The sequence below is a fragment of the Amblyomma mixtum genome, chromosome 2 (assembly GCF_055824585.1).
Source record: "Amblyomma mixtum isolate Tamu chromosome 2, ASM5582458v1, whole genome shotgun sequence".
NCBI lineage: Eukaryota > Metazoa > Arthropoda > Arachnida > Ixodida > Ixodidae > Amblyomma > Amblyomma mixtum.
In genome coordinates, this window is record NC_143013.1 from 31,637,313 (window position 1) to 31,661,682 (window position 24,370).

A 24,370-nucleotide genomic window follows, 5' to 3' on the forward strand; every position below is an offset into this window, starting at 1 on the left:
GTTCTAGAAATTTAACAGCAGGTCCGGCATCCCAGCGAAATATCTGAACGCAACCATAAATAACAGGAGCGCCAGCCAAATAAATAAGAGCTGCACCCTTTTTAGCATGAGCGCCAGATAATCAATCCACGTGCGATGAATACCGCAGGAGACTGCCTAGTCCTTCAGTCCTTGACGCGGTGCACACTTCGCTCGGCCATTCGCTAAATTTGCACCAGCCGTGATCTAATAAGTTCTGTAGAGAGTTCAGGACGTCAGCTTCTGTACCATATCGGTTGAGAAACCGGTATGGCCATAGATACCATGGATCGACGTCCGGTACTCCGGAATGCGTGTCTTGATACGAGAGAATCCGGAATTCATCGAAAACTGCGCCCAGAATCAAGAGGTTATCCGACTGCGGCACCTTCGAGGTGATCTGCCAGCCTTTAACATAATTTTCTTGATAGACACACTTCGAGGCGTTTTTTAGCAGCCGTGGAGTGACCTGAATTCACCAATTGCACAGCAGAAAGCTACTAGAGTGCTAGGACGCTGAATGCATGCCTACGGATACTACGAAACTTCAACTAATTTGAACTAATTTGAACCTTGTGATCAAATTGTGCAGGTCCTTTGATAAACGAAACAATGTCCAGGATGTCTTGAGTGCATGCATTTATTGAGGATGAGAGGAGCGAGTGCTAAAATACAGACGAACACAAGATGCCACAAAACAGGACTTGGAGGCACTTGGTATCGTTTGTCCCGATGCTTGGAGATGAGTAGAGATGGATGGATGAAGAGGAAATGGGACGCGATCATTAAACGAAGACCACGCTGTCCGTTTCGCCGAGGCTCGTAGGTGGCGCAACTTGAACTGTGCAGTTGCCCTCCAGTCCGTACCCAGCTGTTGCCTTGTACTCTGCGTTGGAAGAAACCGAGTTAACGCAGTCTAGAGCTCGTGTCCGAGTGTATGCAGCTACGTTGGCCTTCGCGCCGCCAACAGTTGGCTAGGCCGTCAAGTGCAACAAATAGAAGGTATTGGAGAGGAAAGGAAGAGGGAAACTGGCTTGTCCTTTAGACAAAGTACACAACTAGCCGATGGTATTCAGTGCACCTCAGTACCTCGGCACACCTTAGCATACACAAGAAGCTATAGTGAGAAACAGCTGCAAAGCTAAGCGCGCTGGAATTACCGCTTGCCGCGAAAAATGAGGGGAGGAAGCCCTGCTCTGGGCATGGTAAAGATAGCGACAGATGGTACTCGTGCAGTGGGTGCAAAATTTTGTATGCTTACGGTACTGGTAGTAGTCGTACACCTCCACGATCGCATCCTGAAGGTTGTCCACTTGCAGGTTCCTGCTTTCTGTTACGGTGAAGCAAGTGGGCTGTACGGTCAGCTGCAAGATCAAGGAATAGTAAGAACATCCACACTTGCACCTACAGTTAAGTCGCACCTTAACGGCTATCGCTGTATGCATGAAGTGTCAACAGGCGGAATGATAGCAGGAAGATCCTTCAAAACTGACAACGTTTTTGGGCCGACAAAAACAACGATTTGAGCAAATCCGTGCAGCCTTCGTGGTAGGAGACAGGTTTTCCATGTACACCCTGCAAAATCTTGAGGTGGCATGCGTGACGGCCGCTTTTTTCGTGCTCCTGCACGGCCTTCCTTAATATTGAGCTTTCCGCAAGTTTGCTTCGTAGTAAAGCACATAAGCCTAGAAAAAGCGGCCGTCAGACACGGCAGCTACGGATTTGGCCGGCTGCACATTGTACACCGAGCCATTGGTGTTCAGAGCAGCGCAGCGATGAAGAAAGATGTGAAAGGGAACGATGAAGACTGACCGAGTACAGCTCTTTAAAACCAACGTTCTAGGCTAGAGTGAGCAGTTCTTACCGTTTGAATGATCAGTTGAATCAGGTTGCCACTGACGACGTACCGCTTAACGACACCGCTGCTCACCAGCTGTAAGAAAAAAAAAGGCACCGTCGAGTTCAGATTGTGCAGGAGCAGACACCGGCTTGGTCGGAAAGCTAGCGGCCCGCAGTCGAGCGTTAAAGCATATCGCTTAACGCACGTTTTTGAGAGACTGGTCGTCCGCAGAGTATCCAGAGAGCAGAGTAATCTGCACGACCGCAGAGCTGCTTAAGAATCCTTCGGTGTACCTGCAGAAAGAAGGACGCCAGGTGAAGCGCGTGGTTGGAAATGGTCGCGAGGTGCACAGGGGCTGACAGTGACAGCATAGTGACAGCATAGTTTGGACAGTACATGGGAGGGGGGGGGGGGGGGTGCGGCAGAAAGAGGGTGGAAAGACAGGCTGAGTATGCGGCACAACTTTTGCCGCTAGATATGAAGGTCCAGTACTGCCATCATTGCGGTAAGACGCAGTGCCAGCGAACTGGAAGATGAAAACTGTCCAGTTTACGTGGAAAGGAAATCGTATGGACCAACCGTGTGCATATGTCCAGTTCGGCGCTGCAGTCCGGGCCCGATGTCGTGGAGACGTTAACTTGAAGGCCCCGCCGAGCCGGACTATTCCTGGAGTTGTAGTAGTACTTAACCTGCGAGGACGGACCATCAGTGAGCCTACCGAAGCCGGGCAAGGAACGGAGAGAAACTGCGACTTCTATAGGAAAACAGTGATTGCCCTGTTTTATCCAACAACATCCTCTGTGTCTACTATATGGAGTACCTGGACGAGAGCATTCAAACTGCTTTTATGTGACCAGAGTCGTGATCGTGTGAAATAGCTCCGAAGCTCGAGCATAAGGATCTTTGTTTAGGGTAGCCCGAAGGATGCGAAACTTTCGTTGTAAGTACAAAGGCAAACACATGGGGTTAAGTAGCGAAGTCTCCTGCTCTGGTGATGTATATGCAGCACTAACCTGCAAGGCCGTGCACCCGACGCTGTTGTCACCAAGAGATGCCCTGAAGCTGTACGACTCGCTTTTGTTCAGGAGACGCTCCTGCGAGAGAGAACGTATCTCGTTAAGTGAATGACGGAAGTCCTATACTGAAAGATTAAACTGTTCTTCACAGCAAGAAGGAAGTTCTGTCGATTGACGCACTCGATGCGTAGCCAGACCAACTTCCCCTCATATATTGTTAACCGTAACCGATACTGGAGTAGAAGTGCGGTACCTGGTATAGCAGTTTGTTCTGCTCGTCGATTGGGAAGTGGATCGTTTCGGGTGAAGAGCTGTTAACGGCGACGTTCAGGGTCAAGTTCGTGTTCTTTGAGAATGCGGCGCTCGAGTACTGTGCCAGTGCTTGAATGGCGACACTGTAGACCTGGAAGATAAATATGACATGAGAGGAGCCCCACCAATCAGTTCCGAGTTAAACAATGCTGGCACCGCAAGGGTCACATGGAACGGGCGCTTAGCGAAAATTTCTTCCGCGAGCACACAGCAACTCTGCGAACAGTGCTGATATAAAGCAGGTAGCGAATAGATATACCACACATCGGAACACGTTGGCCATAACTTTGTGCCTGCAAAGTTCATTCCGCTCAGCATTTCTAGGGTCAGAAACTTTCCCCTAGCGGCGATAACTGGCATCATTGTGAGGCTATGAGCAGCAAACTCTACAGAGAGCACATGTACCTCGGAATAGGAGAAAGTGTATCTAGCGTAGGTCTGCTGCATGAGCCAGCGGACGATGGGAAGTGCTTCTCCCAGGTTCCGGTTGAGCAACTTCAAAGTGAGAACGGCGTAACCAGCGGTGTCCGCCGAGCCATAAGTAAGGCCATCGCCGCTCCAAGACGTTAAGCCACCTGTGCAAGGAAGAGAAGGGGAAAGAAAAAGGAAAAGAATGAACTGAACTCTAAAGCCGAACGTGGACAAATATTGGTAATCATTCAATCATCCGAGAAGCTTAGAAGGAAGGATCGTGGAGACTATAGGAGCAATATATTATAATCGATGGTTGACCACTGATCAGATGCGAGTCGCGTCTACGATAATGATTCATGCGCCTACTTTCTTCAACGTGTGGGGTTCTTGGTGCTGAGCCCTAATACGGTTCTGCTATGAGTCTTTACAGCACTACACGCCATCAGCCGCAGCCTTCAACGCGGTGATTACTTAGTGGTGTGAAGGTAGTACTAAGTAAATTATGAGCGCTATACGTATGGCGTAGCATCCCGTTAACGCTATGCATTTATACATCTTGGCGATAGTGTGTTGGTTGTCAAGTTCCTGGACGTGCAGAAGCATCAGGAGACCTCCACTACGAATGTCGAGCTGTGATGCTTTCATTTGGGAGGAATTAGCAGTGGGAGTTCTACGTAGTGCTGTGTGTGCACTGCAATGAAGCCCCTAAACGAGTCGAAAGCCCTCTTCCAGTAGCAAGAGCGTATAACTTTAGTTCTTCCAGCACTAGAAACACTACCAAACAATAAGAGTTCTTTTCAGGAGGACACAGGAGCGCAATAAAAGACACGGACATAGAAGTAGACAGGGACGAGCGCTCGTCGCTGTCTACTTCTATGTCAGTCTCTCTTATTGCGCCCCTGTGTCCTCCTGAAAAGTTATGAACCAACACGCCCAAATACAAGTACTTCTGAATAAGAGTTCAGTTCTGTTGTGCGAATGTGTAGCTGTACGCGACTGAACTGCGTCGAGGAGTCTTGATATAGAACAATCAGCCGTCTGGACATTATATTAAAATGCGCACTCACTGCTTTTTTCAGCCTCGCTCAGGAGAGCGTCCAAGGCGCTGTTAGCTCTGTCAGCGCGCCCAGCTAGTGCGGAAAAGTAGGCGTTCAGCGCCGTCGTGTGGTTGGAAGGCAGATTGTTGGCGTCTATGCAATTGAGGACACCGTCTGTGATGTTAGCGATGTTCAAGCCGCTCTCCAGAAGCATGGCGCCAACGGCTGCGGTGAAGTCAGCCTGCAAAGGGAAAGTCGGGTTGCGACTCAAAAACAAACAAGCAGAAGGTGTGAACGAAACAGGTTCGAGCAAGTTGAGCGCGTCTACATCTATCAAGAATCTGGGCTTACGGCTGTGCTGGGGCCGAAGGGTGACGAGCCGGGTTCTTCCTCCACGAAACAGCCCGTGGAAGCATTCCAGTGCTGCAGAACGTACCGCGCGCTAGTTTCGATGTCTGCGTCGGCTCTGGCACCCAGGTACTCCTTGGCGACGCTCAGAGCTTTAACGGCGAAGGCGGTGAGGAAGACGCTCCTCGGGAATTCGTTGGAGCCAAACTGAGCGTACGAATTGTCGGAGGACCGGAAGCTGTATTGAGCCTGGGACGCTGAAGGAGAAGGAAAAGAAGCAAAGACAGGTTACGCAGCCACTGCTATGGGGGTAGTTTGACACACGCAGATATCCCACGTGTCTATGTGTGGGTAAGTATGCAAGCCGTAGTGGAAGTTGCGTTGTACTGTGAAAAACGTCGCGTGCACCAACAGGAAGAATAGGCAGCTACGGCTGCGATAAGCCGCACTTCAAGCTTTCCAAGCTCAAGCGGGGGCGTAGCCCTTCACACGCTTACATTGCGGTTGACCAGCTATGTGTAACGAGTTGGTGGACCGAGCAATGCTGAGAGGCGGACCGGCTCGGCGGTCGCCGTCAACGGCTAGGCTCGAAGAAACGGACGATGATGCACGCGCTCCACTGCGCAACGAACAACTGCTCCTAGAGCTGTGTCCTTTTTATTGCCTTGCTGCCTCGCAAGTTCTAAACCGTCGGCACCGGGTGGCGCCACAACACAAACATGAAAACGAAACTGTAACAGTCCTCCCCCATTAGTTTGTTCAAGAAGAGAAGAACATTATGGAGAGTAGCGCTGCACTGGCTTGCGGCTTCTCGTGCTTCTTCGCAACTGAGGCGTGCTGCACGCTGACTTGGGAGAGTTCTTAGCAGTCTCTTCTGTACCACCAGTCACGTTCACAGTTGTCTCTTCTGTGCCACTAGTACCACTCACGGTGAGGTCAGAGTCCACAGAAACAGCCAAGCTGGTGTCACACTCTGTTGATGGGTGGCTGGAAACGCCCTGTGTTCCAGTAGGTTCAGGCCTCCATAGTTCAGTGGTAGGCTCAACGATTTCTTCGACTTGAGGACGTAGGTGGTCGCCGTGCCTATGCCAGAGAGTACCGTCACTGAGACAGACTGTAGCTGCTGACTGACCTGTAGTGCTCGTGACACGTGCGGGTACCCACGGTGGTCCTCGACGAAAGTTCTTTGCGAGTACGTTGTCTCCCACATTCGGCAATGGAGAAGAACGACACCCTTTATCGGCCTGTAGTTTCTGCTTCAACTGTCTCAGCAGCACTGAAGTGTGTAGATTTGGGCGAAGAACATCCAAAGGTGTCTTGAACATCCTTCCCATGAGCATTTCACACGGTGCTCTGCCTGTGACTTCATGTGGCGTGGTTCTGTAATGAAATAAGAACCGCGAAATCTGGGTTTGGAAAGATCCAGATCCACTCTTCTTGATCTTGTTCTTGACAGTCTGTACGACGCGCTCTGCGGCACCATTCGAAGCTGGATGGTAGGGAGGCACAAGCATGCGACGTATTCCATTACGTGCCAAGAATTCCAAGTACTGTTCACTTGCAAAGGCAGGCCCATTGTCGGAAACTATGAGATCCGGCAGTCCATGCTGCGCAAATGTTGTTCGCAAAGCATTGATAACAGCATCCGCTGATGTTGACGTCACTGGAAAAACTTCAACCCACTTTGAATAGGCGTCAACAATGACCAGGAATGTATGACCCATGAATGGGCCCCCAAAGTCAACGTGAAGTCTTGACCAGGGCCTCTGTGGAAACGGCCATGGCGTGTGCTGAATGCGTTGCGGTGCACGTAGGTAAGCTTGGCAGGTTTCACAGCTCTTTACACTCTTAGTGATGTCTCCATCAATTCCCGGCCACCAGATGTGGCTTCTGGCAATTGTCTTGCTTTTCTCAATGCCAGGATGCCCTGCATGAAGTATCATTAGGATTTTGGCTTGCAAAGATTTTGGGATAACAACTCGGGAACCCCACAGCAAGCAACCTTCGTGGAGGCTGAGTTCGCTGCTCCTTGCTGTGAATGGATTTCCTTCTGGTCCTGCTGGAAGTTTTTCACCTCGCAGGACAGCAAGAGCTACGTGGCTCAGGAATGGATCCTTTTTTGTAGCTTGTGCCACAATGGCAGGTGACAACAGTCCTGGGTATGCTTGTTCAAGCATGAACATTTCAGCAGGTGCAGGTAGATCCACGTTGTTTGCAGGCAACGGCAACCTACTGAGAGCATCCGCATGACCTAAGTCCAGACCAGGCTTGTACACAAGCTTGTACTTGTATGCAGAAAGTTTCAATGCCCATCTGACTAGTCGTGGTGATGCTTGCACTGGAATGGGTTTGTCATCATTCAGTAATCCTAGTAGAGGCTTGTGATCCGTATAAGCAGTGAAATGATTGCCCCACAAGTACTGGTGGAACTTTTCCACACCAAATACAAAGGCTAATGCCTCTTTGTCGAGTTGGCTGTAGTTTTGCTCTGCACGAGACAAACATCTGGAGGCAAAAGCAATGGGCAGTTCTCGACCATCAGATTCTCTGTGTGCCAAAACTGCGCCGATCCCATACGGTGAGGCATCGCAGCTGAGACACAGTGGCTTCCCTGGGTCGAAATGTACTAGGACTGGGGCGGATGTTATTAACTGCTTCACTACATTGAATGCATTTTCTTGCTCTTTTCCCCACACCCATTTCTTCTCGTTCATGAGAAGTAAATGCAAAGGGCGGAGGCGTCCGGAAAGGTTTGGTAGAAAACGCCTGTAGAAGTTCACAAGTCCCAAAAAACTTTGAAGCTCCTTGACGCCCCGGGGTGCAGGTGCATGAAGGATGGCAGATACCTTGCTCAAACTTGGAGACAGGCCTTGTTTGCTTATGATGTGCCCGAGGTATTCAACTTGTCGGACGAAAAAATGACACTTGTCGAACTTCAACTTAAGTCCAACATCACGAAGTCTAGATAGGACAGCACTGAGGTTGCGAAGATGCTCCGAGTCATTCGAGCCAGTGACAAGGATGTCATCGAAATATACTGCAACATGCGGCAGCCCTCGGAAAAGGTTCTCCATCTCCCTTTGGAACAAGGCTGGTGCTGATGACACGCCAAAAGGAAGACGTGTATACTGGAATAATCCCATGTGTGTGGAGATTGTGACATACTTTCTAGATTCTTTGTCAAGAACTATTTGCTGGTAGGCGTCCCTCAAATCCAGCTTCGTGAACTTCTCACCTCCTGACAGCATGGCCCACAGGTCCTCAATTCTTGGAATTGGATACTTTTCCATCACAGCTACTGGATTAATGGTAATCTTGAAATCTCCGCAAATCCTGACACGTCCATCCTTCTTGGCCACTGGAACAATTGGTGCAGCCCAAGCTGAAGAAGTGACTGGCTCCAGGATGCCTTCCCTCTGTAGGCGCTGAAGCTCTTGTGACACCCCATCCTTCAGGGCAAAGGGCAGTGGCCGTGGCTTGAAAAACTTTGGTACAGCATCTTGTGGAACATGGATTGTGGCTTCTGGACCCTTGAAAGTTCCCAGGCTCTGTTCAAACACCTCAGGAAATGCTTGAAGAAGGTCCTCAACATCAGAAACAGCATGAACGTCTGCTTCCACGCGAGCAATCTCAATGCCCAGTTCTCGAATCCAGTTCCGGCCCAGAAGTGTAGGTGAACGTTCCCCAGTCAGGAATAAAGGTAGCACTGCTTTTCTGTCACGAAACTGCACTGTGACATCCGCTCTACCTTGAACTTGTGTGAGCTCACCCGAGTAGCTTCGCAGGAGTACATCAGACGGCATGACAGGTACTGACGGTAGCAGCTCCTGAAGACGATTTTTTTCCATGACAGAAACGCTCGCACCGGTGTCCAGCTCCATACAGAGCGGTTTACCGCAAACGCTGACTGTTACGGTGAAGGGTGGTGACGGCGCGACGGTGTCGACTGGCCACATGTCAAACACGTCAGCAGAAACGTCGTTGTCAACAGTGTTGACTGGATGAGTTCCACACGAAGTTTTGCGAGCCGGAGGCGCGGACGCATTTGCATTTGGCTTTGTGAATTTTCCCTTCCGTGACAAAGCGTGCTTTTTCTTCGAGTTGCACACTCGAGCAATGTGTCCCTGCTTCCTGCAGTAATTGCACGAACTACTGATGTGCTTGCACACGGACGCGAGGTGTTCATCCCCACAGCGGTAGCATGTGACACGCCCCTTTGATGCCGCGACTTGATAAGTGGAAAGCGCACTTCGGCTTGAGCTCGCTATCTCGCCGGCATCTTTCTTCGCAGCTTCCATGGCAAGTGCAGTCTGTACAGCATCTTCATACGTAAGGTCTGCTTTCTCGAGCAGCCTCGTCTGCACGGCTGTGTCGTTGATGCCGCACACGATGCGGTCCCTCAACATGTTGCTAAGCTCAGTTCCGAAGTTGCAATGTTCAGAGAGGCTTTTGAGCGACGCCACAAAGTTACTGACTGACTCGCCCTCCACGCGAACACGCGTGTTGAACCTGAAACGCTGCGCGACAGCAGATGGCTTGGGGCAGTAATGGTCACCAAGAACAGAAAGAATTTCTTGCAAGGTTTTGTCTTGCGGTTGGGCGGGCTTCACGAGATCCCGCAAGAGAGCATACGTTTTCTGTCCACAACAACTAAAGAAGACTGACTTCTGTTTTGCTTCTGCGATGTCATTCGCGATGAAAAAAGCTTTAAGGCGATCAACGTAGCAAGGCCACGCATCTCCTCCTCCTCCGTCGAACGCTTCGAGGTTGCCGAACATTGGCATGACGGAAATCTTGCGCGTTGAACTCGTCAGAACAACGAAGAACTCACGTGCGCAGAAGGGGCGTAGAAAAGACGAACTTGAACTTGAATTTTTTCTCCTCGTCGCCACTTGTAACGAGTTGGTGGACCGAGCAATGCTGAGAGGCGGACCGGCTCGGCGGTCGCCGTCAACGGCTAGGCTCGAAGAAACGGACGATGATGCACGCGCTCCACTGCGCAACGAACAACTGCTCCTAGAGCTGTGTCCTTTTTATTGCCTTGCTGCCTCGCAAGTTCTAAACCGTCGGCACCGGGTGGCGCCACAACACAAACATGAAAACGAAACTGTAACACTATGCTTAGTTAAAGGGTCACGATGTTGAAACAACAACTCCGAGACCCCTCTCTCTGCAGTATTTGGAAATAGAAGAACCATGTTCCACATACAAGGCTCGCCACTGAATGCGTAGCCTCACAGCACCACATTAGGGCTAGGCTAAAGCCCACCGCTCCGGCGCTTATCACAGTTCAGACCATATTTACCACAGTTCCGACCACATCAGAAATCGAATGTGGTGCCAATACTGCGGAGCCTAAATATTCGTAACGCCGTAAATATTCGTACTGTCCTGCGAAGGCAGCGTGCAGCGTTGAACTAGAAGTCTGAGTAGTCATAGCAGTATTAAGAAGGTGGTAATACTCCAGTGAGCCCGGTCACGGACCAACCTTGGCGTATGCGGGACCGCAGGCCAGAGTTCACCGTGTTTGTGAGAGTCCCCGTGTGCTCCAGGTACTTGAGGAGATTGACGCTGGAGGCAAGCACAGCCAGTGTTCCCTCGGCATTGGAATAGGTGATGGTGGGGACAGACAGGTCCTTCAAGCCAAGAGCGAGGATGTCTCCTGCAGCCACGAGTATATGTGCTTCGATGAAGGACAAATACGAGAGGGGAACACTGGCAGTACGTTATTAACAGCAGCTGCAAGTGCAACAATTTGGGTAGAAGGCGGTAGCTCAGGATACGAACTTGCACCCATCACTGAGCGTACACAAAAAATATTTCAGCCTAACTGCGCCATTGTCTTCATAGCAGCAAATTGCTGGTTACCAAGTAATCATCCTGTCGCAGATTAACAAGAACAACATTTCAGGAGTAAATTCATTAAAAGAAGGCTCAGTTGACCATTAAGGAGTAGGCTGAAGTGGCGTGATGTCAAGGTGCAGCATAGAGATGCAGCGGAAAAAAATGTGAGGAGTGGCGGCCCATAGGCGTCGCGAGTATGTTAAAGGGTATTGGAGACTTACCCGTGCCAACCAGAACAACCTGCTGAGAGCCTTCAACAAGAGCCACGGGCGTTGGAAGGTCGACATCCAGGGTGCCCGGGGCGCTCTTTGCATCACCTGAATTTGAGAAATGAGAACGGTGATGAAGGGCAAACGTACAGCAAACAAGCGAGGAAAGGACACAAGTCTGTCCATAGAAACCACAGACCACAGTCAAGTTCGCATACCTGGTGCACAAAGGAGCAACGTGTTCGTCTCTGTGATAGGGAAGCCTTCAGGCTGCAAGGTGAAGGGTACGGATGAGAACAAAACAGGGAGGGAGCGAGAAATATAACTCTGCTAACACCGCATAGGGCTGAAGCCTAAGATTGATTCGGAAGCACAGACGACCACGTTGCAGTTACCAACGTAACCGACAGTTCACGTGGTGTCTCAGAGGCCGAACATAAAAGGCAAGAGCTACGGAAATAGGGAAGCAGTAGGCGAGATGCACTGGCATGCGTCCTTTTAATGAAATTGTTCAGGCACCGCGAGCCGCTCGTTTTGACCACCGTTGCCCACGCTCGCTGCTGCCATACTGTCAGCAGTGCAGAGGACCTTGAACCCTCCAATACAAGATTTCCTGCACTTACCCTAACATCGATGGCCTGGATGACAGTGTCGCTCGAGTTGACGTTGGACAGGTGGACGCCAGGATACTGGGCCTGGGCGTCAGGCCTCGTTTGGACGCGGGCATGGAGCCGGGACACCTCAAGCGTGGTTGCGCGCACGTCGAACGGGAAAGACGCGGAGGTGGTGGAGTTAGGGCAGAGCAGGGCGTCGGTGCTGTTGGGGCCGCCAACCACCTTGAGATTTTCGAGGGACCTCAGAGTGACCCGAACCTGGAAGCAGAAGGGGTGGTCAGATGATCAGGGGTAACTAATGTTTCACACGAAGGAGGAAGGATCAGAGACACGAGACGCCACTTGTCCGTGGCGAAATCATGCGGTATGCCACGCAGTTCAAAGAACTGTTGAGTGTCCACATTCGAGACTGGAGGAGCAGCATGAGTAGGTATGGCATCCTCTATGAATGTATAATGGTAAGCAGAAAAAAAAGTGGATAACAGAAATGTTACCACTGAAAACAGCGATCGATCAGTCCTATGCTTGTAGAATTTCATCTCTTTTTTGCGCCATGCTACTGCTGAAGGTGCGTTCACTTACCGCTACGCACTCATCGCCGTAGTTGAACGCGGTGAGAATGACCGTGGCCACTTCGTTGCGCTGCATGTACGCCGGCAAGGTGAGCGATACGAACAACGGCTGGAACCCGGTGACGTTCGCCACTTGAGAGACGCCGAGGCCATTTTGCGGGTGCAGACATACGGCAGTTCCCTGCCACGTGGTGATGGTGTCCGGGAGTGTCTCCGAGTAAACGGAGGATCCGTCAGGGCTGCGAGATGCAGGAAGGGCCATTCGTTGTTATCGTCTGACTGTACGACAACCCCAAGTACACACCACCCAACGCGTGCGTTCATGGGAATGACCAGATGCTACTCTACCGCCGTAGTGCCCGGTGTCGCCGAATGGCAATACTTGCGCGGTGCAAACATGCAATGTACCAAGCAGCAGGGCGCGATACGTTCACCTATCGGCGAGAGCTTTCAGCTGCCAAGTTGGCACACAGACTGTCCAGTTGAAACTTTCACGGCGTAAGTCCGACAACGCAACCAAGGAGCATAAGGGAGGTATAATATGTGGTGGTCATCAATGGCAGATGAATAGCGTTATCACTGAAAGCCAGCAACGAAAGCCAGCATATGGAATGGCTAATGATGAGGGGTAAACAGGGGTACGCAGACTAGAATATTCGCTATATTTCAGGAACCGTTTGTATCCCCAGAAACGTAAGGAAACATGCGCAGTGCCGGAGCGAAAGATGCTCACCTCACTCTCTTGATCTGCCAAAGCCACGTTTCAGGGAAGAGCGTGCGAACGGAGTTAGTTCCCTGGACGACAGGTCTCGAAGAGTGTACGCCGGAGGAGTCTTCGGTCGGAGCAGACGCAAATTTTTGCGCAGCTGCCACAAGAGAAATAAGGTCGTCAGAACGCAGTCTTAGTGCGGCTCTGGTAGCTTGTTAACACCTACGCGCCTGCGTCCGAACTGCGGCGGTGGTTGGCAAATCAAGAACACATGCGCCAGGCGATGTACTATCAGGAAGTGGCACCCTTCACGCGGCGGGAGCAACGGAAAACTGCGGCAATTTGGCGAGCTAAAGGGCGAAGCATGGAAACGAGCCAAGTGACATGCCTGCTTATAATAAAGGTCACCTGGAAATGGTGGTAAACGGAGTGCTCTGTTGCTCTGGCTCCCGCCACGTGGAGGATACCATTTAAGCAGTCGATAGCACATGTCTGTTCTGCACAGAGGTAGCTTCTTTGTCATACCGTTAGATGAAAACAAGCCAGAGCAACAGCGGAACAGAAGAGAAGTTGAAGTGGGGGGGGTGTAGAGGGAGAGAACTGCTGCACTTGCCTCCCAAACCCAAGAAAACTGGAAAGTGATTGGTCGATTCAGGCACTTGATGGTTGGGATAGCCAGGGAAAGCGCGGTTTGGACACGGCCTGGTCTGGACTGGCAGGTTGGTGAAGATGACAAGCCCAGTGTTCTGCGACAAAGGGGGAAAGGTGAAACAAGAATAAGAGCGGAGTGTCGAGGGCATATACGGGTACAGTTGTATGCATTCGTAATACATGGCATGGCGAAGCGAAGGCGTGCAATAGCGGGAGAAAATGCGATTCGTGCACTTGGGCACCAGGTGCAATGCATTGAATTCGGCTGGGAGGTTGTTAACCTTCAGTCCCGAGTCAAAATGGGCCGATGACCAGACGAAGGGAAGCGTTGCCAGAGGTGGCAGGGAGTTGGGTAGGTAAAAATGGACGGGAAAATGTAAGATGACCGCAGCTTGTGCGTGGTAGGTTTATTTGGAAGAAGTCTTCGTCCTGCAGTGTACGTAACTGAAGGCCCACGGCATGTTTGCTCACCATCCACGACCAGTTAGACTCGTTTGTTAGGAAGACGCGTCCCCGTGAAAGCCTGTTTCTTACACGTGCAAAATCCGAGGACGTAAACATGTAGTGACGAACTGCAGTGCATCATCGGAAAGTTACCTCGAATGAGCTCAGGGAGTCGTAGCTGAAGGAGACTGCAGGGGCTAGTGCCTGCCTCCTGCTCCGCACCTTGGAATCCCCCGACTTCTCGTAGGGTTCGTTGTAGAGGTAACCGTCTGCAAAGAGAGCAGTCGCTACAGACATAACACTATACACGCAGATAAAACCTACGCGTAACGACGCCAGTGTACAGCGGAACGTTATATTGTGCTCGAAAAAAAATAGCAGCTTTTGAATAGAAAGCAGTGACTGTTTCGAATAGTGGAGCTGCTGCTTGTACTGATCGCCTGCCCGCTGCGAACAGCGATTTAAGACCGCAAAAACAGGACCCGGTCAAAGGAAGCTCGAGCGCTACGCCACGAAATCTCATGGGCGCAAATTTAAACTATGATTTAAATACGAAAAATACTCCAAATGACTATGCGATGCAGTGCGGAATATGTGGATCAGCTCGTCGAAGCTGCGACATCGCTCGGTTATTTCCACAGACTCGTGGGTTATTAGAACTAGCGTCAGCGCTGCTTAAGCAGGGGCTAAATGCGATGACACCGAAGCGTTCATCATGCCCGAAGACGGGAAAAACGGAGTTTGTCAGTCACTGGCCGCCGTTACATGCGAAGAACAGTAACAGCTAAGTGTCAATTAAGGCCCGAAATCGGGAGGACGTGATTGTGCATGACCAGAGATCTTAAGCGCTACCGCGTGCCGAGAATAGGAGCGGCAGCCATTCACTGGCACAGTCAGTCGAAATGAGAGGAGGGGGTTCTGTGTAGCAAGCGCTTCCGCCGCTTCCAGGCAATGACGCAAATTAAGGGGTCGCAGGAACACTGTTCATTAGGCCCACTTACCGGCGGAACAGTAGGTTTGGTTGACCAGGGAAGTGCGAGTGTTCCTGTAGTTGAAGTAGCTGATCTGGTTGAGAAGCTGGAATGGTAAACAGAACATTAGCATTCATAAGAAGGGAACGAAAAAAATTGTCCATTGCAGACGCATCGACTTCCCGAATGTGATAATTCGAGGCTCGACAGACGCCACAGTAAAAACAGTTGCAGGATGCAGCATTTGATCACATCTGTGCTGTACCGTGGACTGCAATAGCAATATTTTTTCTGTCGCGACCATAGGAAAGAACGGCGCACAGAGTTGAGAGGGCATGTAAAACGCCGTGGCGGTAAGTCAGACAGGGACCACCGTGAGCAAGACGACTCGGTTGAACAAGCATAGATGACGCTTATTGACGCACAGAACATAACAGCAGTATCGCAAGCCTTTGTAAATGGTAAGCAAGGTGTGGAAGATAGAGGAATTTGTGCATTGAACACGTAAACCGAGAAGAAATGCAAAGAAGCGATGGTCAACTTACGGCGTCCCTAGAATTGCGCTCGTTGTAACCATCCAAAAGAGTGACACTGCCGTCAACGGCTCCGACTCCGCACAGGGAGTTTGCGGTAGCAGCGAGGGAGAGAGACACGTTGGAGCCAGGGAGAGCTTTCTTCGGATCGAACTCCAGAGACACCTGAAGAGAGGCGAATAACAAGCTTGAATTAGTGGCAAGGGGAAATGAATGGGAGAAGCGAAAAGATTAACGCAGCTGACTTTAGAAGCGTTACTCACAATTGACACTGAAATTTACGACATTTTGCTTTTGAACCATTGTAAGGAACTATTGTATTGTATTAGACTATTGTAAGGCGAGCTCTTTGGAGCCCAGCAGGTGCGGCCGAAAGTTAAAGCGGTGCCATTCACAGCGCACTGGTATACGGTAAACGAGCACAGCTTTATTAGTCAGCCAAGCGCGCCTTTCGTACCATTAATATGCATCAGTCATAAACGAGGTCTGCAATTGCAATGCCTTTCAGATTCAATCTCGCGCAGTCCTGCAATTGTGAAGAGGCTTTACACCGATGAAAGGACAGACAATGGCCTGTTTAAATGCAGAGGTAAAGAGAATGTTCAAAGGAGCACTAGTGTGCTTACGTTATTCTGCAGGCACTTTTGAACGCTGAACTCTGCCGAGTCGGAGACAACCTCGATGGACCTGCCATCGGAGCCTCGGTGCACGTAGTAGACTAGGAGCTGCACCTCGGGGCTGGCGTCCGCGGGTAGCCGCGACTGGAACTCGAAGCTGCCTACCGCCCACACGGTCTCTGGCTCTGCCACATGGGGCTCGGAGCTGCCCGAGGGAGGATCGCCGTTTTTGATCTCGTTTCCGTCCGACTGGTCCTTGGAGAGCTCAGATTCGGTGAAGCGCTTCGTGAGGTTCTGCGTCTCCAGGATCCGGCCGCCAGAAGTGAGCTGCGATGGTCACAAGTCATGAAACTCAGAGCGAAAAAAAGGACGTGCGTGCCCGTTTTGATTGAAGTCCCGTATGGACCGAATTACATCGGGTAGGTCCAGGAGACCTAGTCTCCTGCAAAAAGTCCGGCTTCTAGCACGGTGGAGAAAAGTTTGACGATCTCATTTCGCTTCGAAATCATGGTTGACGACATTAGGAAAGTAAAGGAGAAGAAAAGAACTGGCATTTGGACGCAGCGATCAAGTGGGCCGCACATAGGACGAATCTGACGAGACTGGAGCAGGCGGTAATTTAAGGTGGTCGTGGAGGCTGGGGAATGCAGAACAAGGCGAAGGATTGTGCAGTATGAAAACAGCCAGAGGAAGACATGAAATAAAGTGAAGGAACATTCATGGGGAACAAACAGTGGCACTGTACGCAAAGCGACTGTCTGCATCAGCGTGCGGGAAGGGAGAAGCGGAAGGACACGGGTGATGGCTGGTAACGACAATGATAAGGACACTGTCGGCGGCCATGACACTTTTGACTGCCAAGGTTTACCGTGAAGAAGATGTGGTAGTCGACGTTGGCGTCGGCAGTCATAACGACGGGGCGGGTGAACTGGGCCTGGCACGTGAACACGCTTCCGTCTCCTCGGTCGATGCGGATGGAGCTCGCCGTTGGAGAGTAGAAGGGGGCGAGGATGAGCTGCTCAGAGGGCTTCTCGAGGGTGGGACCGTTCTCCACCACGATGCGCGGGAAATTTATGGCGACGGCCTGCGAACGAATCGAGCGTACGTCAAGACAAGTGGTGGCCGGTGGCATAAGAAAGTGGTGCTAATTGTAGCGTGGAAAACATGCCAGAGCGCCGAAAGGAGGGAATAGCGTGAAAGCCAACAATGACGCATGTTTGCTGCCAGCTAGGCGAAGTTCTTCAGCGCGTGGCATCAGCAGTCATAAACTAATGTATGAAAAAAAGTGCTTTGAGTGTACCTTCACGTCCTTGTTTGTGTGCGGAGTACACTTTGAAGAATGTATGCGACACTTGGTATAACAGTGTGTATCACTATGCACTGGACATGAACATTAGTCAATAAATAGAACTGAGGATTATAATGACCCTAATTAGCGAGGATTGTAAAGGGTAACTGGGATAATTAATGGGGCTAATCAACAAGTCCATGTGGCGTCCTAAGAGCGACGTTATCCATACGTCTGACGAGGTCACGCCTACAACCAATCAGAGTACAGCAACCAAAAAGGTAAACATCCTCGAGTGGTAGCATCGGAGATCGAAGAGTGGTGGTCGGATCTTAATGGAGTGGGTAAGAAGGTGTAGGAAGGGCGTCGAATAGGAGCCACCAACGTCGCGGCAAACGCTAATGCCAGTCAGTATTTTGGAAGGAGAACGTGCGATATGGCGTACTGCAATAGATATGGCTTTTAGCGGCTATGATCATAAGCATGCCCTATACGTACCTGAACAGTGACGCCAGTGACCCTCTGACTGAAAGGCGGCAAGCTGAAGAGAACGAGACCGTTGGCGTCAGAGGTGTAGTTTCGGCAGGAGAGCACGTTGCCGGTCGCCCATGAACGCCACAGAAACGTGTTGCGCTCCACGAACATGCACAGCTGTATCAGCTCATCCGGGCGTGGACTTCCATCCAGCTCTTTCACGTAAAGCTGAAAGGATTGAAGACATGTCGTGAGGTGACGCTTGTAAGTTACAAGGTGGGAAGAAAAGAAGCGGAAACGCGAAATGGTAGAAGCAGTGTTGCCCCTTCTGAGGAGCATTAAGGTAGCCGAAGCGAAGACTGCATGCCACCGAGTGGCCCTGAAGGTTAATACATTCCTAGGGTAGAAGAGCGTAACGGGAAAATTGATAGGAGGGAGGGAAAGACTGATGAACACAGGAGAGGTCTGGCTGGGGGGAAAAAACAGAGGGAGAGGAAAACCATCAAGAACGAACCACAAAGGCGAAGGATTGGACTGTCCCGTTCAACGTCATGCAGAAAATTGGGATCCTGCTCTCGTCCTCTGACCATTGCGCACAAATTGTGCCCCGTCTCAGTGTCAGGAATGTGGTAGAGAGGACGACGACAGCAGGGCGCAGAGGTAGGGCTAGAAGGGGGTGGTAATGTGCAAATTGGCCAGGGAAAGCGCCGACGAAGTAACACAAGGAGGGCGAGAGCGCGGTCTGACGTCACCCGGCTTACACTCGCAGCGGCCAGCGCCGGGGATTGCAGCACTGCCGCTCGGCTGAGCCCGCTCCCGCTGCGGCAACCATACTCAGTGTCGAGACCACTACCTTGATAGGGTTAGTTAAGGAATTGGGAATCGCATGACCAGAACTGCTTACCTGTCCGCTGTAGAGGAGGTTAAGTTTGATGGTGTTGTCGCTGCTAGCGCGCTCCTGTCCGAAGGTCAGCCGCAGTCGTGTCGTCTCACGGCTGTGCATTTTAGTCGTGGTTTCAGAGACACCTGCGCAGATATGTGGTTAGAGCCGTTATCAGAACAGCAATGCACGACGGCAGCCCTTGTTTTATTTTGCTGGCCAGAAAGGCAGCAGAAACCACTACATTTACAGATGCTTGCCGACTGCTTCACGCACATTGTAGTGAGAGCTACAAGCCAACATGCTCAAGGCGCCAAGGAGCCGAGCGCCTACAGGGGTACTTGAAGCCCTATGAGCAAAGGTATAAGAAGGCACCAAGTGCAGCTTACCCGTGCCGTCCTCGATTACTTTGGCAGTGACGTTGATGGAAGGGTAGGTAGGGTAGGTGTAGTTCGCAGTGTGCAGCAGGGATACGTTGAAAACGTAGTCATAGCAGCCGTTTATCTAACGAAGAGGAGAGAAATTATGATGGGATTTAATCTAGGAATCGATGTACAAAAGCCTGATGCAGTGCACAATTAAGGAATTAGTAGTTGGTGAATAAGAGGCAATGATTACTGTAGCAGATAACTACAAACTAATGTATAAACACAGTCAGTTTTTCTAGCATGCCAGGCTCCCCTGGCCTGATACTCTGCTCTTCAAGGGTTGAAGGGCAGTCTACGGCCGGCCTGCGATTCCGCTTCGTGCATACGAAATAAGTTAGCCAGCCCGCTCAAGTATCCCTTGCGCTCTTGAAAGGAAATTCAAGCACGCGTAGATAGAGAAGATTCGGCGAACAACCGAACAACATATGCACTGCGAGAAACAGTGAACGGGTACCTCAGCAGCCCGAAGGATGACTGGCTTCTGGCGCACTGGGTAAAAATAGTTGGAGGGGGATGTGTAGATCTGCACAGTTCCTCTAACATCCTCGCCATAGGTGTATCTGTAAGGAAACAAATAGACGAGGCATTATAAGCCGATGCAAGTGCGAGTTTCAACGAGGACATGCCCTGAACCGCGAACTTCAGTCTCAGTTCGAGCCCGGAAGGAATGAATAACCCCCTCCACTAAAAAAGAAACAAAAGGAGGTAGTGCAGCCAGGAGGCTGCCGGGGAGGAGTCTTTGCAACACAAAGAGAACAAGAGAGGGGGAACGGCAGTGTGCTTAGCCAGCTGAAGGCCAGTCCTCCTGCCGGAGCAAAAAAACAGCAACGTTCTTGGGTGTATGAGAACGAATGAGACGGTCAGCCAGTCACCGCAGTGTCGGCTGCGAGTGGCACTGGACTTTCCAGTGACAGGAAAAAAAAAGGGGTGCAGAAAGTGCAGATATTTTGAATTGCTATGGTGGCTATGAAAGCGAATGGTCACGGCTATTGGAGGGAAATAAATGTACGCTTACTTGGCGCAGACCGTGTACAGCACAGTAGGGTTTGTGACGACGTCGTTGGGGTCTGGAGTGATGGTTACGGAGAACTTGGGCAGCACTGAAAAGAAACATGGACGATCTTTTGCATGCGAACTGTTATCCCTGCAACTACAATTTTAACGCCGTTAAGCTTAGCATGACGCGAGAAAGCATCAAGTTGTCTTGAAGGACAGTGTAAGGCAACGTCTAAGCAATAATGAACTTCCTTCAGATTTTTGTGCCACGTGACCGTCCCCTAGCCACTCCGTATCCAAATAGAGTCATCCCGCAGGTCGAATATTAAGGCTTCCGATTGCCTTTTCAGGATGGGTAGTGAAGCAGTGCTTGTAATAAGGGAGTAATTACTTTTGCACTAAAACTCAAGGTGCGGGGCTCGAACCCGGGACCAACACGTTACCGGAGCAGTCGCTTTACTAACTGAGCGAACGGACGGCTAGCAGATGAGGGTGACAGCGAGTTGATCTAGAACTTGAAGTGGATACCCTACTGCTGCAGTGTTTGAAGGATTCAAGGGGGAGTAGATTTGTAATAAAGGACCAATTACGCAATAGGTATGCACGGTGTCACCTCAGTACCGTAAAAATTGCACCGATACTCATATTGGACGAGCGGCTAAAGAAAGCAGCGGATATAAATCGGACGTTGGTGCTGTTCAAAACCACCGAGAGTAACCCGAGGGTAAATTATAACGTCCGACTAGCCATACGCATGTTGCCGACAACGGGGCTTACCGTAGTCCTGGACCTCGAAAGTTGTTGACCCGGAGTTTGTACCTGCTGACACGGTTATCGTCCACGTGCCTTCGTCCGTGATGGCAAGGAGGCTGTAGGATCCTTGCAGGAGGCCTGCGGAATGCGGTTATGCGTCAGCATGACCGGCGCAGTGAACTCGAGTTCGCGAGACTGGGTAAAAAATTGCGTACCTTCAGTGAAATTGGCAAACTGCTGTTCGAACAAGAGCTGTCCATACGGGTTCGTGATGGTAATATTTGCCTATGGGAAAAGAAAGGGTGTCAGATTGCGAAAGGAAGTTTCTCGGCGTGCACCTATACTTGCCTTGTATAGGTGCAAAAGGACGGCCATCTTTGGCGGCATGTAGAATCGTGTAATAACGCATGTGCAGTAAACTCACCAACTGATTAGTCACAGGCAAAAGGCTGTTGTCAAGCAGCAGTATGCGGTAGTTCACTGCAAAGAACGGGTTACAGTAGCAGTGAAACCGACGTTCGGGCATAGATGAGAAAGAAAAAAAAAGGAACAGTAAGGTGTAAAAACCGGTTGAGAAGTATGTGTGGCTGGAATCCCGGCCGCGGCAAAAAAAACTCGGTTACCTATTTCGCCTGTTTTAGGGCTTCGTTATAAAACCAATTTGAATTCAGAACATCTGTTAGTGCACGAGGTGAGCAAACTGCGGTTTCCGCAAGTGCGAGATTTCGCTCCGCAACACCTTTTCTAGCCCCGTTACTTCAAGCGAGATACTGCTTGCGCATTTTATCCATTTGGCTTTGCCCAGCACTGGGCCTCTTTCCGGCAAGTGAGCGCGGCTACTGGCAAGTGAACTTCATTTACCCCGCGTCGAAGCAAACTTCAGACATCGGGGCGATGGAGGATCGGTAACAAACGAAAATTGCAACGGGAAAGCAATGCAACAGCAACAAGTTCCTATACGATCTGCATAAGGGCGGCTGACATTCGGCGTACGTTCTCCCTGTTGTGCCGAAACTCTGCAACCTGTCGGCGTCCAAAAACGATAACGTGTCGGGTAGAGGCCAATATCGGATACGACGGCAAGATGAACATAAAGAATGGTTAGTAAAAAAAGTGGGAGGAGTGTTTAAATTGGTGGAGCGGAAGAAGTGCTGGCCTTTAAAGGGGAAGGTTTCGATGAGTAAAAATGTAGAGGCACGTTGAAGGGGCTGTGGCGGCAAGAAGAATTAAGGGCTAGAAACAGGAGAAGTAGATTTGATGAAAGGAGGTACCTGTGCTTCCCTGACGGTACATGGGCTTATCCGTTTGGACAACGACGTTGACATGGGTGGTGGACTGCAGTTGAACAGACGACCTGTTGTAGAACTGCTCACTGCCGAACTGCGCGGTCACATCGAGATACAAGTCGGAGAAGTCGCTGGGGCTCAGGTCGGGAACGTGGAAGTGCAGCTCGGCGTCAATACCTGCAGGAAATGAGGGGGGAGGAAGAAAGCGTAGCCAGCGAGGGGACGTGTGAAGAGAACTCAGGAATGCAAGCAAAATGAACGTCTTAGTGTGAAAGCAGCGTTACAGTCGTCAGAGCCGAACAAAAATCTTGCTTGCGCATCTCATTCAAGTATCGATCGTTGCCATAGGAACTGACGCCATGAGGCAGTAATTTGGCCCGTGCCACCCCCGAAATTGGACCAACATGAATGTGCAACGACAATTGTCCGTGCTCGGCACGATGACTGCCTGCAAATTTGACCCGGGTTGACCGAGAAATTCGGCAGGGGCCACTCCCGATTTGCGCCATTTCGTTTTTATAGTGTCGTGTACGTGTGCGTCGCCATATACATCGCCACGCTTGCGCAGGTTACACACCGGCTGAAATAGTGGAACCCCGGCTGAATGTTCTGTTGGCGAGGCTGCGGAAATCATAGCATCAACGCTGAAAACAATAGAAGCGTGGCGAGGGTATCAAAGCAACTTCTGCTGGTATAGGAATACATCTGCGAGCGCTGCATGCTGTGTGCAGTCGAAGAAGGGTCATAGGACATGCGTTGAGGCTAGGCGCAAGTAAGTGTTGCGCAACGAATGATGGGGCAAAAAAGAGGGGCTCTACCTAGGCACTAAGCAATAAATCACAGAGGGTAATGAGGACCACTTACGCGATTTGAAGACGAAAGAATTAATGTTGATTTGATACTCATCTGGGTTCTTCATAACGATACCTGTCCATTGGAAGACAGTCGTAAGGCAACTCATACGACTGTTTAACCAAAGACGCTACGCGACTTCCTGTGCTCGCCTCGCAATCTGAATGTACCTCGTTCAATTCCCTGCGGCTTGTTGAGACAGTATTGCCTGTGCTGCAAGAGCGGTGCCGGTTTTCAGTGCTAATGGGTCATGCAAGGGTGTAGTCTTGAAATGCGCGTCTTAAACTGGCAAGTAAATAAAGAAGGAAGAGAATCGAGTGCTCACCGTCTGCGCCAACGGCGTACGTCCGACTTGCCAGGACTGTGCTGTTTTGGTTGATACCTGAAGGGGTGCCCCATAGGTCTACCGTAAGTTGTCCCGCGGTCGGAGGGCTTGTCACCAGAGCCGTGATCTTGATGGCGGAATTTGGAGTCAAGAATCCGGGGGCAGTCACAAGGTATTCACTGCACGAGACAATGATGTGAACTCTCTGAATGGCATAAAAATGTAATGACACAAAAGTAGAACAAGCTAGAACAGCGACGGAATAGAAGGAAAAGCGTCTCCTATAGTAATACCGTTTATCGGAACAAGATCTTTGTACAGAGGGGAAAAAAAAAAAAAGACATTCCGCTTTCATAGTCTTTATGGGAGCTGGCTTTCAAGGCTGGCATAAAGAAAGCAACGAGGGCAGATGCTCACATCGAGGCGACGGTGGGCGTTGCTCCCAGCGTGACCACAGCTGCCAGCAGTAGCAGTCGACGCGTCCAACCTGACGCCATGGCGGAGACTTTTGGCACCTGCTATGAATAAGGGGGAGGGGGGGGGCATGAACGGCGAGCCGTAACGATGTTCAACTTCAAGGCACCAATGCAAGAATCACGCAGAACTGCGATGCAATATGGCGACTAACGGGTTGCACGCAGTCGAAAAACAAACACACCAATAAATGGACGGAAGTTGTTGCAGAAACCAAAAATTAACAGGCTGACCGCATTCATTAAAGGTGGGCGAAAGCCAAAGGACTGGAACGCTATAAACACGTAACTGGTACGTTTCCGGCAACTAAATGGCGTACAATGCCTGGACTGGTGAATTGTGTGAATTGCTCGGACGGATGGCAGATATTTAAATGCCAGCACTTGACAACCGTCATGAACTAATAGAGACTAAAACTGCATGGCGAAACAAAAGCCTTGGAATGGAAATCTGCTTTCCACCGTT

The 24,370-nt window shown here is 50.6% G+C and overlaps 1 protein-coding gene across 2 annotated transcripts; it reads right to left on the bottom strand.

Annotated features, from left to right (window-relative positions):
- Nucleotides 1-785: 785 nt before the first annotated feature.
- LOC149358848 (alpha-2-macroglobulin-like protein 1) lies at nucleotides 786-23,929 on the bottom strand. Of its 2 annotated transcripts, none has more exons than XM_089568935.1 (33): nucleotides 23,849-23,929; nucleotides 23,432-23,610; nucleotides 22,240-22,431; nucleotides 21,393-21,448; nucleotides 21,184-21,253; nucleotides 20,993-21,106; nucleotides 20,235-20,319; nucleotides 19,674-19,779; nucleotides 19,181-19,295; nucleotides 18,816-18,937; nucleotides 17,936-18,139; nucleotides 17,018-17,233; nucleotides 16,159-16,476; nucleotides 15,545-15,697; nucleotides 15,030-15,105; nucleotides 14,182-14,297; nucleotides 13,547-13,679; nucleotides 12,958-13,090; nucleotides 12,235-12,463; nucleotides 11,662-11,910; nucleotides 11,257-11,308; nucleotides 11,051-11,146; nucleotides 10,474-10,647; nucleotides 4,989-5,242; nucleotides 4,668-4,878; nucleotides 3,592-3,761; nucleotides 3,128-3,277; nucleotides 2,872-2,952; nucleotides 2,438-2,547; nucleotides 2,064-2,151; nucleotides 1,883-1,951; nucleotides 1,280-1,382; nucleotides 786-904 (listed from the first exon to the last, which is right to left on the bottom strand). In XM_089568935.1, the coding sequence occupies exons 1-33, from the start codon at nucleotides 23,926-23,928 to the stop codon at nucleotides 804-806; spliced, it is 4,605 nt and encodes a 1,534-aa protein (XP_089425061.1). In that variant the 5' UTR covers nucleotide 23,929; the 3' UTR covers nucleotides 786-803. The 2 variants fall into 2 exon arrangements, with proteins under 2 accessions (XP_089425061.1, XP_089425060.1); XM_089568934.1 differs by having other exon boundaries at nucleotides 12,958-13,137; nucleotides 13,543-13,679.
- Nucleotides 23,930-24,370: the final 441 nt, after the last annotated feature.